General features: G+C 38.5%; 1 protein-coding gene across 1 annotated transcript in view; it reads right to left on the bottom strand.

Annotated features, from left to right (window-relative positions):
• Nucleotides 1–640: 640 nt before the first annotated feature.
• The window catches only part of MAML2 (mastermind like transcriptional coactivator 2), a 345,125-nt gene continuing 325,448 nt past the window's right edge, over nucleotides 641–20,317 (bottom strand). Inside the window, exons 3-5 of the mRNA XM_045818071.1 lie at nucleotides 13,809–14,012; nucleotides 8,069–8,180; nucleotides 641–4,022 (exon numbers count right to left, since the gene is read on the bottom strand). Of these exons, the coding sequence (XP_045674027.1) occupies nucleotides 3,007–4,022; nucleotides 8,069–8,180; nucleotides 13,809–14,012 (1,332 nt within the window). The 3' untranslated portion in view covers nucleotides 641–3,006. The remainder of the gene's footprint in view (nucleotides 4,023–8,068; nucleotides 8,181–13,808; nucleotides 14,013–20,317) is intronic.

Here is a 20,317-nt window from a genome sequence, read left to right as displayed (position 1 = left end):
AGTAGGTGCTGTGTATAAAGGGTCTTAATACAAACGTTCTGATGAACTAAAGAATGTTAAAATGAGACAAGTCAGTATTTCACTAGTGTTAGAAACAAAGTAAATTTGCCCATCACTATTAATAGTTCTTAGAACTTTTTGTGATGTAGCAACAACATTTGAGATTATGATTTCATGCAAGATAACCACTTTTGAATTTTTAAAAACTATTTTTTAACACTTGAAGTTACACACAATACAAAATACTTGTTTTACAAGTTGAAATCTTTACACTTATGGGTACAGTTACAGTAATGCAAGTCTATTAGTGCATTCACTTAGAGCAGAGTTATTTATCTTCATTGGGCTTAACACAAAGCCAAGAATGAATTATTTGCTTAAACTGATTTCTAGTCTTTGAATTAAAAAAGAAAAATTACTTCTATGTCCTTTATAATATTGTCAGAATGAGAAATAATGCTGACAATTAAGAAGCCTGGTATTTCTGTAAATGAGAGATCGTATTCCAATAGCTTTTATGTTGTAAATTGTAAAGTTTTGGCTACATATGTCTATGAAGTTGTCATTATCTCAGCTTTCAGGAAAATTACGTCATCTTTGGTAATAGGCTGCCAACAAACAGAAACTATAGACTACACCATTTTTTCCAAAGAATCCTGTATTTTAATGAATAGCTGAATAAATAGACATCAATTATAAAATTCACATTAAGATAGAAGAAAATCCAAACATTTTGATTGCTTTATCTCTTAAATTTGATACCTACTACAAAACGAACTATTTATGTTAGGGTAAAAATAAGCTGAATCATGGGCGTGTAACTGGGAAGTGCTGGCAGATATATACAGTAACATGAAGGAGCTATAAAATAAAAGTGTTTATATGTACATACTTTTTCCTTACATTTTTGCATGGAGAAACACTGTTCTATAAAATGGGAAAACACACAGTAGGACCACATGCAACAAGGACCAATACAATGTGCACAGCAGAATAATCAAACAAGACACAAGAACTATGGGTTTAAAAAAGAATTTCAGAATTAAAAAAAAGGAAAGATTGAAACCTGGAATGCTTTCTTACTGAGGTTTCAGAATATAAATTTGTCTAACAAGCTTCTTGATAGTTTTTAAAAGTTTCCACTTGACCACCTATGGATTAAGTGTAGAGCTAAAAATAAACCATCATATTATACAAAACTTTGTATATTAGCATACAAAAGGTAACAATTTACTTTTTGTATAAAATATAACCTTTTGATAGTATATTTATTTCACATAAGTATAAATATAACCCAAAGAATATGTTTTAAGTATTTCTACCAAAATATTCTTTACAAAAGTTTACAAAACAAGTAATTTATTCATATTTACAACCTAGCACAGAAAAGATTCTGGGCCACTGATGTTGGTATTGTGTAAAAAAGAGTGCTTCTAGACATTTTAAAGATTAGGAGAGGGTTCTTCAGAACTGTCAAAATGTGTTTTTTTAAGAACAGATACTTAAAATTTTAGTTATTAAATGACTTCAGTTAAATTACATTTAATAATTGAATATGTGAGTATACACCTGTAACTAAAAAGCTGAAGCTAACCTGTGTTCCTCTGTAATGAGGAAAATGATAGTGATATTTCGCATCCATCTCAAATCAGCCTACAGCTTCCCCATGTCACAGCTGATCTGTATGTGGGCACTGAGGTTACATGACTCACCAACTCTTTCTTTGATACAGTGCTGAACCCTGAGGGAGAAAACTTGGATACGAAGGGTCCATCTAGCACGTGGCAATGACTCATCACTTCAGGGACAGAAGACTGAATAGACTGTTGGTACTAACAGATCACACTCCATGTAGCTGTTTACCGATACAATATGTCTAAATAAGGACAGATTATTTTCTCTCTCAGTTATGCTTTCCTTCAAAGCCTACGAAGTAGACTTGTACCCACCCATACCCACCATCCCTGGTCTGATCTTTTGCTTCTTGTCTTCAACCAAAACATGATACCTTCTAACCTCAGTTTTGACCTCCAAACTTTCTTTTCTTACCAATCAGTCTCTGGTCATCAAAATAATCAGGGAGGACCAGACCCAATTTCACTCAGCTTGGGAACTAACCAGCAGGGACCATTATAACACACAATACCCCATGTTATCTGTGGCCAAATAAAGCTCCTAGACAGCAATGTCCAATGGGGTGCTTTCTTTTTTAAATAGTGAAGTCTGATCCAGACATATGTGCAGTAATATTTCAGTATGACTTGGACAAGTTGTGATTGCATCTAAGACTTGGAAATAGACATGGAAATTGGTTGTAGAAACCCAGACAGAGTTGGATAGCTCTGCATTCATGTCTCATCACTAAATACAGCATCTTACTGAAGTAGAGGATAGGTGGGAAAACTGAAAAAGTAAGCGGTGAATCTGGGGAAGGTATTCAAAAATTCACTGGATGTCCTCTAGTTTCTTCAGCTTTTCTTTACTTCAGACAGTGTTTGGTTAATCCATACCTGTAACATTTCAATCTAGGGAGTTTTGGGGAAACTAAATGAAAAGATAAAGTGGACAGATGAAACCACACATATATATTAGAGCAAATTAAGGAATTTGTTGTTTGTTAATTGGAACTAATACCTCTGCATGACATGGAGTTTAAACAAGCTAAAAGTTGTATTACTTTTCTTTCAAGGAGAAGAGGAGCTTGGGGAGCCTATTTTACACAGCTAATTACACATCAACATCACAGTTCTGTTTGGATAAATTAGATACTGTGTCCTGGAGTTTAGACAGGGAGAAGTGATCCCAATGTTTTACTTTCAGGTTTGAGATTTAAAATGAGCATTTTGGACCAAAACGTTCATCCCCATAGTTACTTTCTGCTTTCCACTTTTAAGCCGTGGTACCTTCAGGTAGTCCTACTAAAAGTCAACTGTTAGCCTTTCCAGAGTCCTTGTAAAATACTGCCTTTTAGTGCTTGGAGTTGGTGAATTGTCTCCCTTTTCTCCTTTAGGAGTTGTTCCCCAAGATTTCATCAAGATTGATGTCTTTCATCCAGTCATCGTTACCAGGCTCTGTCTTCAATAAAGAATCAATGAAATCAGCATCACTGTTTAGGGCAGGGCCCATGTTATCAGTCTGTTGGTTGAGAAAGTCAAAAGCTAAGTCATTGCCATGGTCAGTTCCTTGAAAAGCCCTTGAACTTTGGTTGGGTGAAGGAAAACTGCCAGGTGTCAGAGACGGTGGCTGGCTTATGCCTGTCCTTGACTGACTCAGCCCCGTTCCTGACTGGTTCAAATTGGGTAAAATCTGTGTGCTTAGCTGATTGGGTCTGAGATTCAGACTTCTGAGTGGACCTATGGTTTGTCCATTCAATGTCTGGCCCATTTGGTTTATGGGTCTCATTTGCACTGCTGGTGTTATCTGATTAGGAGGAGCCAATGCTCTCTGGGAAAATTGTTGGCTACCCACTGCTTGTTGCAATGATTGGTTTGGAGTATAGGCTGCAGGTGTACCAGTGGGGAAGCGGACTCCTGTGGACTTCAGGGCTTCCTGCTGTTTGGTTGCTGCTTCTTGGGAGGCCCAGTTAGGTGCTGTTGTGTTGGATGTGATCATTACATTCGCTGCTCTCTGTGCTGGCATGCTTGCCATAGTATGGGTTAAATTTGGTCTCAGTTGTGGTGAATTGCCAACAGGTCCAGCTCCAAAAGTAGCCACGTTATTATTACTACTTGGCCCTAAGTTAGGTGGTCGTGGCATTAGAGGGTTGTTCTGATTTGTTATCAGTTGGTTTGGGTTCCTTTGTTGGGTCAGCTGATTTATTCCTGAAGAGATGCTGTATGTGCCAGGTTGGTTGCATGGCATGTTTCCATACATCCCTATGTTCTGAACTGCTGTGGATAATGATGGCATTCTTGTTCCATGGGAAGTAGACATGAGGCTGGAGTTTGGAGTTAAAATGCTGTGTGTTGAGACTGGGTTTGCCAAAGTCTGGTTAGAGTTTAAACTCACTGTTGATGAGCCACCTAAGAAAAAGAAGACAATTATATTAGTTCATAGCAGTAGGTTATCTCCTTCTTTTTTTTTTTTTAGCATTTTGCAATAACTTATCAAGGACAAATGCATGGCCTTGAAAATCATCAATTCTTCATCTGAATCATCCCTATTCAAGAAGCTGCTCCAAGTGGCTTCTGTTTCCAAAGGGCAAATTCCTATCTCTTTAAATACCTGGAATTCAATGTAACAGTGCTTCAGTGGCTATTTCCATATAGAAAGCCTTCTGCTCCAGCAGGTACAGTTACTATTGCATTGTGATCCATACACCATGAACCTCACTAAGCTCTATCTTTTCTTTAAGGTTCAGGCCAAGGTGCTTCATTAAACTTTCCCTGATATTCCAGCCTCCTCCCTCCAGTAGCATTTACTCTTTAAAGTTTTCATTTAGTACTTAGCCTTTGTATTGGGAAATCCATGGAGCCTCAAAGGGCCTGCCAGCTATGTTGATGCCTATCCATAAGTGATAGGATGTGGGGCCTTCCAATAATAAGCTGCTGAATAGAGAGGCTCCACACATCAGATAGCAATTAATTAGCACATTGAAATCTTCCTGACTTGGGAAGATTAAAGATATCATGGGAAGACATCTTGAGCAGCAAAAGTGAGATGTTGAAAGATTTTTTTTAAAGTACATGTTGGAATTCTCCAAGTCTAGTGAATGGTGCAAAGTAGATATTTAACTGATATCTAATGAATGAATGAGTGAGTGAATGAGAGAGTGAAGCAAAGATATAAGTTGGAGAAAGACACTATTTTAGAGTACTCTCCTTCCAGAGAATCAGAGATACTGAGAAACAGAGAACTAGACACACATACAGATATTAGAATGGCAGAGTATGAGGACAGCATAGCTATAATTGCAACCCTAGGACATCCCCTACTGCTCGAGGATAGCTAGCATAGTACACAACATGAGAGGCTGCTGGCTTTGCTATGTGCTTTAAAATATGTCTCCAACTAGATGACACACCCCTTGAAGGCAGGAACAGTATTCTTTGTATCGCCAGACTTAGCAAGGGCCATGAATTGTGTAGGGCAGAAAGTGTTTGATGAAGAGGGATCAGAGTCTGGTGGGAGATGCCTGAACAATAACTCAGAGTCCACAGACCGCTAATGAGGTTAAGCAACATCATCTTGGTTCTGAAGGTTTTATGAGAACAGAATTGACACTATGAAAATCACTCCTTCTGGGTGCTGCTCTCTATTTTAATAATATGCCCTGAGAAAGTTTATTTGAGGACAGCAGTGTTTTTAAACAACCAGAGTACAGATAAGTCCCATAAAGATCACAAAATATTATTCATAATTAATATTTAGAAACTTATACTATTATGGTAGAAATTGTTCCAGGTGCTTTTCAGACATCACTTCTGATATTAACATTTGGGTAAAATGATTATTATTGTATTGAGGTTAAGATAAAAATGATAAAAAGAGTTAGTGTTCTGATTGTTGCTTATTTCATTCTCAGAAGTCATGGAAGTACCACACTCTAGAGCAGTGATTCTTACCCACTTGGGGGTCAGCAGTTGGATGCTGAGGACCTCTCCCTTAGGAAAATGCCCATATGCACTGTGGAAGAGACTTCTAGGTGCCTACCAAATATCCAACTTCCCTGTCTTTCTTAGAAACAGAGCCTTGATATTGTAATAAGGTTCCAGCTGAAAAACCACATTTTCCAAACTTTCTTGTTGATGGTTAGGGGAAGTAAAGGTGGGGAGGTGGTAGGGCGGAAGGGATCCATATGAATAAATTCGGGCTAAAGACAGAAGTTATTAGGTGAGGGTTCAGGAAACCTACTTTTAAAAGGGAGTTTGGTTCATGTTCACTGCAGCATAATTTATAACAGTCAAGATGCAAAAGCAACCTACCTGTTGAATTGATGGACAAATGTATAGAGAAAGTGTGGTATATACACAGGGTTTGGCAAAAGTAGCTTTCAGTTTTTTTAAATGGAAAATAATATAACAATTAATAAATAATATAAGAATAAACCCTGTTTTACATATTCTTAACTGTAAACCTACTTTTGCCCCACCCTGTGCGCGCGGGCATGCGCGCGCACGCACACACACACACACACACACACACACACACACACACACACTGGAATACTACTTAGCCATAAACAAAGATGAGATATTGCCATTTGTCATAAGATGAATGGATCTAAGTGAAATAAGTTGATGAAAAGGACAAAAACCATATGATTTTACTCATACGTAGAATATAACACCAAAAAGTAACATGTACTAAGAAAACAGAAACAAACTCACAGATAAAGATAACAGATTGGTAGTTACCAGAGGGAAAGAGAGTTGGGGGGGGTCGAGTGAACGGGGTCAAGGGGGTCAACTACATGGTAATGGAAGGAAACTCGACTTTTGGTGGTGAGCACATGATAAACTATATAAATATCAAATACTGTTGGACATCTAAAATGTATGTAATGTTATTAACCAATGTTACTTTTAAAAGTTTTATTTTTTTTTAAAGTAAAGGGAATCTGATTCATTTTGGAGGTCATGTTATTTCTTCCCTTCTTCCATCTTTCTGTCTGGAATGTGGATGTGGAGCCTGCAGGTATGGTGGACACAGCAACCCTTAGAGTAGAAGCTACATGCTAACAATGGTGGGGCAGAAAGATAAAAGAAACTGGATTCCTGATAACATGGTAGAGCCACCAAACTAGCCTTAGACTACTAGCATTTGGGATTCTTTTATATGAAAGGGAAAGAAAAGTCCAAACACCCGCCTTGAATTTTGTATACTATTTCAAAGGTAGCTTTCCATAAAACCCCTGAAAGGCCATATGTTAGAAACCACATTCCAAATAAACCCTATCTTCTCTTTCAACATCCTTGAAGGCAGAAACATCTAGAGAACCCTGTTTTTTCCCCGAGGCAAAGTAATCTTAGGGAGCAGAATACATATATCCCATTCCTAATTTTAGTGGAGAGAAGCAATCTAGTGCATTTGAAAAAATTGACACAAATCAGAACAATATATTTATAACAGGACCAGAAAAATTAACAAACAGGAGTGTTCACAGGCCCTCTGTCTCCAGACAGTCTTCTCCATGGCTTCCTGAACAGATGACGGTAACAGGTAAAGCAGAGGGAACTTGGGAAATTCCAGGACAAGTTTAATTTACATGCAAAAGTGCAGTGACTTCTGGTCAGAAGGGGCCTTAAATAGATGGGGAATAAGAGAAGGTTCTGTTTGGGAGAGGTCTTTTGGAGTTCAGAGAGTAAGAGGAGAGATTGTAGGGGTGGTGCTTTGTTATATAGAGAGTTCTATTAAGAAGTTTTGCTTTGTATTTGAAATGTAATCACCTTCGGTATTTTTAGGAGATTTCATAAAGACTTAGGTAGCTTTTTAAAAAATTTTTTTAGAGAGGGAAAAAGGAAGAGAGAGAAATATCCATGTGAGAAACATTGATCGGTTGCCTCCCATTTGTACCCTGACTGCAACCTAGGTATGTGTCCTGACCAGGGATTGAACCCGCAACCTTTTGTTGCATGCGACAATGCTCCAACCAACTGAGCCACACCAGCCAGGGCTTAACTTGCTCTTTAGTTATTTCTTGGTGGCAAGACTATCTGTGTTAGGGACAAGAGTCTAAAGGTAGAGACAAAAAGTTTGGGCTTTGAGCAAGTTACAGATATGACTCAGAGAGAAATGTCTACTTACCTTATATGCGTCAAGGCATGTCATTAGGAGTAGAATGGTTGAATCTAGTAGTCAGAAAATATTGAAGACTTTTTTGAACTCTCAGAGGTAGTATGGAGAGCAGTGAAATATGTGAATATGGGACAAGATTAAGCAAGAAATGATATGAAAACTAAAAATATTCAAGTTTGGTCTTGATCTGAAGGTTATATGAGAGGTAGTGAAGGAGTCTAAGAAAGATGTTATAATTAAAAATGAGATGGGGAAGAGCAGAAATATAAAAAATGGAACAGTTTTCCTCTTTCCACACTTATAATTTCTATTAATTTTTTAGAACACTTACCAGAATACTGGGCAGTTGGTTGCATGTTACCCACATTTCTTCTTTGGTCTTTGTAATCTGGGGGTGGCCTTGTCAAATGTCTGTTTATCTGATCTTGTGGAGCAATTTTCTCCTTGAAAACACAAATGAAAACATATTGAATTGCATATTGAAAACATATTGTTACCTTCTCACTTGTAAAAATTTATAGACTGTTATTCAAAAAAGAGTATAAGAACAATCTTACAGTCATACTTGTGATTCATGGACCTTATTTAGTAGCCTCTCCATTCTGTTTCAATAATCGTTCTGCATGGAAGTGTAATTTCTAGTTTCCTTAATATTCAACATGGGTTTTGGGTCTAGTAATTACTCTAATTTTCTTTATTTTGCAATTAAGTTTCAACGAGGACTAAATTTGTATGATTTTTCACTGGACAGTTCTAGTTTTTTTTTAAATCCTCACCCAAGGATATGTTTATTGATTTTAGAGAAAGAAGAAGGGAGGAGAACGGAGGGAGGGGGAGAGAAAGGGGAAAGAGAGAAAGAGAGAGAGAGAGAGAGAGAGAGTCAGAGAGAGAGATCATTGATCCATTGCATCCTGTATGTGCCCTGACTGGGGATCAAGCCCTCACCCTAGGTATGTTCCTTGACTGGAGATCAAACCTGCAACCTTTTGGTGCACAGGATGATGCTCCAACTAACTAAGCCACTTGGCCAGGGCTCTGGTTTTATTTTGTAGCACAGCTGATGTGCTTTGGCACCTACAGAGGGTGTGGCAAAAGTAGGTTTACAGTTATTTATATGGAAATATACTATAATTAATAAATAATAATACAAGAATAAATTATGTTTCACATACTCCCTATCAACCTACTTTTACCTCACCCTGTATACAGGTCTGGTCCAACAAAGAAAGCATAGGAGTAGAATTTCCTGATAAAATGCAAGACACTGGGACATTCTGTATTTTCATTTGTTAAATCTGGCAACTCTCAACAGGAGATAACCTGTTAGGTAGTGGTAGGGGTGCTATATGCTTTTTACTTCATTTTTCCTCCCATAAACAATATTTGAAGGTAGGTATGGTTATTCCCACCTCCCAGATCAGGAAATAGAAGCTTCCTTAGGCTAAGTAACTTATGTAAGATCATGTAGCTGCAGAACAGAAACCAAATCCTGAGTCAAAAACTCAGGCTCTTTCCTGCCTACCATAGGAGGGCCCCTTGCTGCCCTGTTTCTCTGTGCTCCCTTCTCAAAGCACAGACATTTCCCAGGCTCCTGTCTTCTCTTCCTTCTGAAATCACCCCCCTTTAAATCTTTAGAGCAGGTTTCTTTGGGAGCTAAGAGAGGACATGGGGACATTCTTTTACATTGCAATGAGGGAGAATACAAAACATGGGGGGCCATGGGTGCCTCTGTAGGACCATGTTAGAAAGAAAGTGTTATGGGATTTAGGCATTGACTGGGTGGTTTAGGGAGGGTCTAAGGAAGTGAGGGTTTGTTCTGGATTGCAAGCTGTCAGAGAGTGAGGTTGATTCAGTGATTGAGGAATGATGCAGCTGTCACTCATTTATGTAAAGAGGGGGATTTTGGTATTTTGTGGGTTGCACAGTGACGTTGTTTATATCTGTTTTTAGACAAGTTTGTGAAGTGGCCTTAACTTTGTCTCATTTTATCATGGTCTCAGAGTAGCCCTGTCTGAGGTCAGTATTACGTAACACGTCCAACGGAGGACAAAATAGCCTGGCTCTGAGTGTCCTGTCCGTTCTGGATATCAGGGGCTGCTTTTTTTTTTTTCCAGTACTGCTCAGGAATTTTTAAAAATTGCTTCACTGTACCCCAAAGCAACTTCCATTTTCAAAGATAAAAATAATTGGCATAGGTAGAACGAGGATGCTGCAATTATAGAAAAGTCAAAAGTCAAAAGGAAAAGAAATCCTTTTAACAGATAAATGGGTAAATCAGGTGGAAGCCAAATGTAGACTGCCTAACTTAAAACCACTTAAACCATGTATTTCTCAGTTTCCCATCAAATTCCAAACTTTCTAAGTGGAATAAATTTACTATATGGGGGAAAAACAGCCTTAAAACAACAAGAAACCAAATTCAAATTCTTGTTTCTAAGAAAAAAATAACTTGAAAGACTCACAGGGTTTCTTGGGCATCAAGTAATTCATATAAAATGCAATTTTGATGAGCTAAGTGTAAATGAATCAGAAACATATGGATTACATTTCTTTTAAATATGGGTTTACAAATTAAGGGAAAAAGTGGTTGGTGAAACACTTTGGTTTTACCCAAACCCTAAATGTTTAAAAAACAGCTCGAGATGTTCTATGAACCCAAATGTGGCAATGTTCAACCATTCTTGTTGTAAACTATTGTGCAAGCTGACAGTTTTGATTTTTATGCCAAGCATGAGACTTTCTGAAATCTTCTCTTTTTCAAAAGCATCTATTATTTTTTCTTATGTAATTAGGTGTTTCTGCTGTTTATATCGAAGAAAATAGGACTCGTGTGTTGTGTGTGTATGTGTGTGTCAGAGAGAGGGAGAGAAGGCAGGGGAGGGAGGGAGGGAAGGAGGGGAAAGAGAGAAAAGGGGGGTAAGAAATCAGGCTTTTGGTTTCCTATTAAAGACTAGATTTTAAATCTGGACTTATTTTTATATATATTTAATTTAATTATTGACTTTTATTCCCGAGTGCTAAATCTGGTTACTCAAAGTGTTAACATTCACATCTCTGAAAACTGGAGTTTCTTGAACTGCTTGTTCACAAGAGTTAGTTTTAATGGCCTTGCATGTGGACTATCCCAGAACAGCCAATTTGTCACTTTGTGATGAAAAGTAAGAATGACCAGATTCCAACACTGAATGGAGACTGCTTCATTTGCAAGAGAATAACATTCCCATTCTACAAAAGTGTAAACTCACAGGCATCCCTGAGATCACTTCTGTGTAACATGAAATTTAACTTATCAACTAATGTCTCAGGATAACTCAATATCTTGGACCTAAAAACCTAATATAGAGATACTCTTCTGTTGCACATATCCATCTGTCCTGCTTCAGTTTTGCCATCACAAAATATAAAATGTGGATAATTCTAGGACCTCCCTCATACTCCTATTGTAAGGATTAATCCTTTAATTCTGAAAAAGCTCAGCATGGTACCTGGTACATACTAGGTGTACACAAAATGTGTTGATGGTTATGATATCCATTGTAATAAGTTCCACTCATCTCTCCTCCTTGTGTTTCATTGGTGGGAGAGTAACAGACAGTAAGGATAACACACTTTCAGGAGAAAATGTCTCAATTTAGGCGCCTCTGTGGTCTTGCCAACTGACTGCGAATGACTACAAAGCATATGCTAATGTAAAGTGGCATCAAAGACTGTTTCTTCCTGGATATGCTAAAAAGTACAGGCACCCTCAATGGCATCCAAACAAGAGAAATGTGAATGGTTTATAAAAACCACAAAAGCAGTGGCCTTGGTCTCATTCATCTCTCACGGCTTGGGCCCCTGACCTTTGCACCTGTCCCAGTGGTAACTCAGCTGGGCTCAGTGGGGGCGAGGCCAGAGCCAGGACAGGACCCTCAGGAGTGCTTCCTCGCCTTTTCATCAGAGCTGCAACTTCAGAAACTCAACCTATGCAGGTTATAATTCAATAGGTTACTAGTACTAATTGGAGTAATGAGAGTGTAACCCGAAAGTTAATCTTAGACGGTGCATTTTTCTCTTCTGCTGTCCTTGTTTCTAAGCTATTTAGTTTATAAGGTAAAAAAAAAAAGTGAGAGTGAGTGAGTGAGTGAGTGACCTTGGGTTTTCAAAACTATGATTTACAGAAGGAATTGGATGTGTCACTTTCTGTCAGTGGTTCCGCTACCAGGGGTGTCTAACATTTTGGGATCCCTGGGCCACACAGGAAGAAGAGTTGTCTTGGGCCACACATTCAATACACAAACACTAATGAAAACTGATAGGCAAAACAGATGTTTTAAGTACATTTACGATTTTATGTTGAGCTGTGTTCATAGTCATCCTGAGCCGCATGCAGGCCACAGGTTGGACACACCTGCGCCTTACAGTGTAGGGCAATACTCAAGGTCACCTGTAAATTTATTTCTCACTATTCCTTATTCAAATTCAAATAAATTAATTTTTATGTCTTATTGTGTGCTTTGGACTCCAAACTAATTCCATTTGTCATTCCTAAAAATATCAATAATTGTTACATTATGTAAACTTTCCATTATGTATTAAACATTTCACGATACAATCTCAGTCTGATGAACAAATACGTACATAGGTGGTGCTTTTTGGTCTCTGGCCCACCCTCCACCTGAGTGATGGACCTCCTGTACTCTATCCATCAGAATCCTACAGTCCTTCAAAGTCAAGTTTTACCTCTTTTGGGAGACAATCCCCAAACTCTCCAGGCTGGATTTTATATTTTCCTCCATTACATTTTTCCTTACTGTGTTTATACCTTTATTGTAATGCAAATCTAAATCTAGTACTTCCTTGTTTAAAGTCCTTAACATCCTCTCCAACGCTTTTGTAAATTCTGATGTCTTAAGCTCTATTCTCTGGCTTTTCCCTAACCTTGTGCACGTTCTACGTCTTAGCTACCTAACATGCAGTCTATTGTTTCTGAGTCTTGGAGTGTGCTGGTTCTTCTGGCTGTAAAACCCGGCTCTTCACCTCCATCTCCCACTTCACCTTCAGATCTTTAGTGGCTATAACTTCCTCTCTGGAACCATTTCTAGAAATGCCCACACCATAGCATTTAATCACATGCATTACAGTTGCCTATTTATTTGATATTCCCAGTGAGCTCTAAGCACCATATGGACCAAGAAGGGGTCTGTCTTGTTTATGGCTATATCTTATTATAAATTACTAAATATTTCCTGAATGGATTATAGAGTTCATCACACCTTGGGTTTTTGACTCTTACTACACAGCTCCTTGAGCGTATAATTTTTAAATTTTGTTTTCCTTTTTCCTTTGTTCCTTGTCTCTGTCAACCTGGAGCAGGTTAACTTTGTCCCTTTCTTCTTTCACTTGACCAAATGGCTTGAAGGGAGAGAATGAAACCTGGAGATTAGGGCCTTGGTTTTCGGAGGGAGGGGAGTTTGGATCAGTTGTTGAGTGTATGAGTAAGATACAGAAGGGATGAACAGATAAATATTGAAGCAGGGTTAATGTTTGGATAATGTGTGGAAAATAATGGCCTTGCCTTTCTTCAAGGCCACTTCACTATGATGAAGTGAGAAATACATTTTCAATTTTCTTTAAAAACATCTCCCATTCTGAGATGATTTATTTTGAAAGTGGTATCTTAATGAATGAAACTCCTTGCTGGCTTTTAAAGTTCTCTTATCTCCAAAATCAGTTTGGATTTGAGGTGACTGGAGTTCACTATTTCTGCCCCTCAGGGCTGCAGACAAGACTGGTTTCTTTTGCTTAATCAAATGACCGTGTTGGTGGTTCTAAGCATTCCTGGGCTGGGCAGGGCTCGTGAGCCAAGTTGCCATGCATTCCATCCGTCCAGCAGTTGGTAAATCAAGTTTTTTCTTTTTTTTCCTGAAGCACTCAGTATGTATAGAATTAACTTCTCTATAGCCAGAACACCCATGTGGCTGTCACGTAAATAGGCACAGAGAAAGGGGCAGTAAGTAGAAACAGAAAAGAATGAACTCCCTCTGTTGGACCAACAGGTTTGCGCAGTAGACATTAGGAGAAAGTTTTACCGCATCCACCAGCATCTGCTGCTGCAGGAGAAGTTGCTGTTTCTGCTCCATGATCTGCCTCTGTAGAGTTTGTTTCTTTCCCATCAATTGCTGATTCAGCAGTGATTGCTGGGAGTTCATGTAACCACTTCCAGTGCTTGGATTTGAACAGGAGTTGGGACTTGGACTGGGGCCTGTGTTCTGGCCTACCACAGAGTGTTGATCCTAAAGAAGAGAAAGGAGGGAAAAAGCTACTGTGAATTAAAAGAAGAAAAATGTATCACAAAGATCATAAGCTTAGATTCCGACTATTTTTCATCTTGTTAAGATCAAACATGGTTAATGTGTTGGAGAGCAGAGAATTGCTCTTTAAGTATAGAAGAAATAATTGCATATCACAGCAACCAAAGCAGCTGGGTTAAATACATTAGGGAATTGGAAAAGCTCCCATTTGACTCTGATAGTGGAACCTCCGCATTCTGGAAGGTGTTTATGGAACCTCAAACTACCATAAAAACATATGGCAAATCTCTCAATTGCTCAGCACCAAACACATCATAAAGTGACAAGTTCTTCCTTTTCCCTAAAGTTAGCACATATCAATGCTGACCCTGCAATGAAAATAAGGTTTTAATTAATATATTTAAAAGTTGAATAACTGGCCATAGCTAGGTAGCTTGGTTGGTTAGAGCATCATCCCCATACACCAGGTTGCAGGTTCGATCCCCTGGTCGGGGCATGTACAAGAACCAACAAATGAATGCATAAGTAAATGGAACAACACATCAATTTCTCCTTTTCTGTCTTTCTTTCTCTGTTTCTGTCTGTCTCTCTCTCTCTAAAACCAAGAAATACCAGTTGAATAACTATTTTGAATAGAAGAGGGCCAGCTTTCTCTGATAAGGCAGGAAGGGTTGTGATTTCTGTTTTATGAACACTCGTAAACTCAAAAGGGACTTCATTATTCTGAGACTTGTGTTAATTTTGTTCCCTGGTCAGCAAGTCAGATATCTCAGTGCTTACTCAAGAAAAGAGCACCCAACCAACTGGTAATGAGAAAGTATTGATTAAAAACTCACATGGTATATTGAATAATATTGGGTATTAGTGAATTGCCATTCTAATTGGAGGTCTCTACCAATCTTTAGGCATTGACAGGTCAGGACCCTGCAGTGTAGAAAGCTAAACCCAGCCTAGTATTTTCATTATTATTGGGATATTATTATGTCCCAATGATGTGTTTAGAATTGAGCTGTACACTGTTGGGATTACAAGGAAACTAGAAAATATTGCCCTTGCCTTGGAGAATTTATCATCTAATTAAGGAAGAAATTACACAGTTACATGTAAAAGTATAAGCACATAGAGAGTCAAGTTTTAGATTATATAATGCAAGTACTAAGTCAAAGATCCTCACATTCTAATGATATTTGTTTGGGAAGCAGATGCCCTAGCCTTGCTCTAGAAACTCTGAGGCTATAGATCCAGTACCTGCTCAGGGGATTCTAATGCTCATTGGCCTAGGAACTGTTCTTTGAGAAATACTGGATATATGACAGCAATAAAATCCAACTGTCATTCCCTAACTGGACTGTGCGAAGTTACAGCGATGAAAAGGATAAAGGAACTCTCATTACAAGTAGTAGTAGTAGGAGTAGTAGTAATAAGTAGTATGTACGTATTGCATTTGTAGAAGGTCTCTTCCCTTTCATCTCCTTCTCTTTCTTTAGTTATCTGCTGAGTTAAAAAAAACCTGGGGAGGTAGGAAGCTTGGCCTTGCTTTAGTAATCCCTGGGGCTACAGAGCTCACCAACTGCTTCAAAAGAAAAGGGATACAAAATACTCTTAAAGATATCTTTGCACTGAGGCTTATTGCTGGCTAGTCACTGCTCAGGCTTTACTCGATTGCTCTCATTTCCTCCTTCAACAAAACAAGGAACTAAAGCTATATTATCATCCCAGTTTTGCAGCTCAGAGAGATCTAGTTCTCAATCACTATACTCTATCATTTTGCAGTTGAGATGAGAAGCATTGAGGAGAAATATTTTCATACTTTAAACCTGTGCCAGCCCATTTGTCCGTGAAGCAAATGTTTATTGAGCACTCCCGTCAGGGGTGAGCCCCTCAATTAGGCACACCAAAGTGAGTGTGCTGGGGAGAAGGTAAGGGGTGTGGGTACTGATGGGCCCTCCTCCCCAGTTAATTAAAAATAATTGAAGCCAGCTTTGAGCAGCTTAAAGGAACCACCCTCTAACACACCTGCACCCAAAGTCCAGTCAGTTCTCTCAACTTTAAATCCACCATGGCTTTTGGGAAAGAGGCCATCCCACCTGCCCTACAGGCCTCTAGGGGACGAGCATGAGTGCCATCCAAGGGTGGTGGTTGACAAAGATCTGTGAGCCAAGTGCTCTCAGAGGGCAAGCAGAGGGGGAAATACATGAAAGGTTGAGTGTTGAGTCTTGGGTCCACCCACACTGATGAGAGGAAAGTGAGCCAGTGACAGGGAGAAAGAGGTGGGGTCAGAGAAGTGTAAAGATAACGAGATAAATGTTGGAGAAATCATTGTGAGAGAGAATATATCGGAGGCAGTGGTTGGCCCTCCACTCTCCACTTCAACCTGATTAGAAATGGTCTACTCTTTTCTATATGATATATTTTGGAGTTTAGTGCAGGACTGTGTGGAAAAAAAGGATTTTGTATTTTAATTAATTAATTAATTTTTATTTCTTTATTTTTAGAGATCGGGGAAGGAAGAGAGAGAGGGAGAGAAACATCAATGTGTGGTTGCCTCTCACACGCCCCCTACTGGGGACCTGGCCTGTAACCTAAGCATGCGCCCTGACTAGGAATTGAACTGGTGACACTTTGGTTCGCAGGCCTGTGCTCAATCCACTGAGCTACACCAGCCAGGGCATATTTTGTATTTTAAAGATCCAGTTGACAAACATATGTAAATTAAATTCACTTTTCTTTCAGCCATCTTTGCATGGCCAGGTGGTGGACACAACCATGAGCTCTAGAGATGGGCCTGCCAAGATTCCTGTCTCAGTTCTGGCTCTTATTAGCTGTGTGATCTGGGAGAAGGTGGCTCACCTTCATAAACCTCAATTTCCTTATCTGTAACATGGGAACAACAATGCTGACTTCACAGGGCTCCCTTGAGAACTAGAGGAGATAATACAACCCCAAAATATTCAGCACATAGTAAGTAAGTACTTAATAAACAATAGCTGCTCATAATAGTTAAAGTTATTTTAACACAGAGGAGAAACAGTCTGTTTATTTGTTTGTTGTGAAGCAAGGGAGACAGGCCTTGCACATTGCAGAAAGCTGTTCCATGTATCAACTCTACTGGAAATTCAGTGGTTTTGTGAGCTACCTGTGGAGTTACCTCCAGCCTCCTACCTGGAGATGTCAGAACATGAGCTGAACAGCACTCTCTGATGGGCCATCTTTTGGTGAGTGCTTCTTTTATTTGGGTTAAGGGATTCAGCTCAGTGCACTGTTACTTTGCTCTTTGCTGTGCTGTTGTTTTTTTAAAATTTATTCACATCCAATTATTTTTTAACAGAGCAACCAATACGCATTTACTAAGTGTTATACCTTAATGTGCTCACTTGTAAAATGGAGGTAATTCCATTAATGACTAAAATTAGGTCAGATGAAATTCAGAATAGTTCCAGGAACTCAGTAGTGCTTGATAAATTTTAGCAATTAACATTTTTCTTATTTACTTATTTCTGTATTATTTTACATATGACAGAGATGGTTTAGAAACAATTACCTCCATGAAGGAACTTACATTGCAAGTGAACTTGGATTGCAGGTATGCTGTGTTTGGCTCCCACCATGTTGCAAACACAGGTTGACTCCTGTGCTCTCAGTTGGCCACAGTCCCCATTATTCCCTATTTGGTTATATCCACCTATTTTCCTCATCTCTACTACTTACTTGACCTCTGCAGGCATTTGAAGTTATGATCTCTGGCTTTCAGTTTACCTGGGAATCTAAGAAACACACATCACTTCCCCACATACACACTCACTCAAAGTTACTATGGTAAAAAGCAATGCACGAAGATTTCTATTAGGTGGCATGATACCTACCAATGCCTTAGAATTGGTAGGTGTCAGATTTCATGATGCCTAATTTAGTTACCCATGCATCCATTCACCCACTAATGAATCTGATAAATTTACTGAATATCTACTATATACCAGGTAGTTTTCTATTTTTTGAAGATTAAAAAAGTATGTAGAAAGGGGGAAAATGAAGAAAAAGAAAAGAGTGCTTAATGTTGGTAGCACTGGTGAATGTCATCAAAATAATTTCCAGTGAAATCTGGAAAACCACACTCCTCTAAGATTTATAGAAGATCTGTTTGCCAAGAACATGTAACCGTGTCTCCTTCTCTCTCTAATCAAACAGATGGACTGTGCTAATTCTAGTTTCATTCCTTTGCAATACCAAAAGATATAAAAATAAGAGATAAGCTCTCTTTTGGAATTGTGTGGAAAATTTTTAAACCTTGCAGCTTCTAGCCCCTGGGCCTTACCATGCACTCTACCACACACATTCTTTTAATTCACAATTGAAGTAATATTTGGCTGATGCTACTTTTTTTGCCCTTATGTTAACTATGAAACACAAAACACCCCCTTACACAGGCGTGCTGTCATTGCCAAGATGTTGTGCAAACGTGAGCACATAAAATACTTTGAAAGAAAAACAGGTTCCGATGTGTTGGCTTTGGTTCCTGCATTCAGACTCACCCTTTGTCTTATACTCAGCCTGTATAGAACTTGACTTAATAGAATTCATCTGTTTCCCTCTCAACACTCATTTTTTCCTCAGGAGCATGTGAAGGCCATGGTGAAAGTGGCACATTGTTAGCGCATTCATGAAAGTGTGTGTGCGAGGTTGTGAATGAACTAGGTAGTTCCATTGATGTAGTGTTTTATATGATGGAAAACCTAGTTTTGTAGAGAAACCAGAGTAGAGATTGATTTGGCAGCAAACAATAGCCACACACTTGCTCAAATCATGAACTTAAATGGTCTTTCATTTTTTCTGCTTCTACCAATAAAATTATAGTATTTGATGCTAATCTATGAAGTAGACTTCTCGTCCTATCCTTCTGGAATTTAATGTAACTTTACATTTAATATGAACTTATACATAACTTTCCACATCTATGTGAGTGTGTGTATTGAAGTCCTGTTACAGCATTAGATAAGCCACTGAGTTAGAGTAATATGCCAGTGTTTAAATATGGTCAAAGCTTCTTGATCCTTGGTTTAATCCAGCACAGGACTGCTAGAACAATGAGAACATGTCTGTATTTTTAAAAATAAACTTCTGCCAATAATTAAGCTATGTCTTTAGAATTTTCTTCACTCTACCCTTATTCATTCATGCAACAAATATTTACTGAGCATCTACTATGTGGCATGCATTCTTCTGGGCCTTGGGGATCAAAGTCCATGTAGCCTACTGGACGATTTTACAGCTTGTTTGTACTTTCAAGTTTTCCAACTGGACTATTGGTGGGAAATTTATCTTCTAGAATGGTCTCAAGGATGCTAGGAGACCAGTTGGTAAATCAGGTATGTGATGACCAATGCTCTTAGCTGGAGGCAATCAAAGCATGTTCACAAGTAAGTAGCAGTGTGTGAGGTTAATTTACATTTACAGGAAGCTGGATGCATGTTGTAATGTATGGAAAATGTGGCCAAAAAATGATTTTCTAACTTTGTTACATTGGTGACTTCATATCTTGCCCATGGTTCACCACAACAAGACTGCAAACTATGTCTATAAGACTTGACAGAAAATTAAGGGAACACTTGAACTCTTTTAAATTTTTTAAAAAAATTTATACTCACCCAAGGACATTATTTTTCATTGCTTTTAGAGAGGAAAGGAGAGAGAGAAACATCAATGTGAGAGAGATGCATCAATATGAGAGAAATATCAATTTGCTGCTTAGTGTATGCCCCCTGACTGGGGATCACACTTGCCCAGATCAGGGATCAGACTTGCAACCTAGATATATGCCCTGACTGAGAATTAAACCCACAATGCTTCGATTAAGGAATGATGCTCCAACCACCTGAGCCACACCAGCCAGGGCCACTTGAACTCATTTAAACAGGTACCTCTCTTCCTTAGAGGACAGTTTACTTGTCCTCCCTGTTATACCTATATGTCTCTTAAAGCCAGTTTGAAGTCCTTTTGAAAAAAAAGGTCTAAATTTAAAAATTAGAAATAAATCCCCTCTATTCCAGTTCTAACAGCTAATTCACCAGTACTCTCTTATGTAAAATTTTAGGAATAAATATTTAAAGAAACTACATATATGAAGAAAATTTTATAAATCTCAATGAACACATACCAGAGTATATGCTCAGCCCTTCGGGTCTTACTTTGATAAAATGTTTCTGTAAATTATGGTCAATATGTGAAAGATCTTTAAAAAAATTGTTAACTAATAAAAATGCAGGGATAACCTCTTCCTTTAATTTTAGTGG

This window comes from Phyllostomus hastatus, unplaced genomic scaffold (assembly GCF_019186645.2).
Source record: "Phyllostomus hastatus isolate PE091 unplaced genomic scaffold, TTU_PhHast_1.1 phas_scaffold_317, whole genome shotgun sequence".
NCBI classification, from domain to species: Eukaryota; Metazoa; Chordata; class Mammalia; order Chiroptera; family Phyllostomidae; genus Phyllostomus; species Phyllostomus hastatus.
The sequence above is the reverse complement of the archived record's forward strand: the minus strand, read 5'-3'. Positions and strand labels throughout refer to the sequence as shown.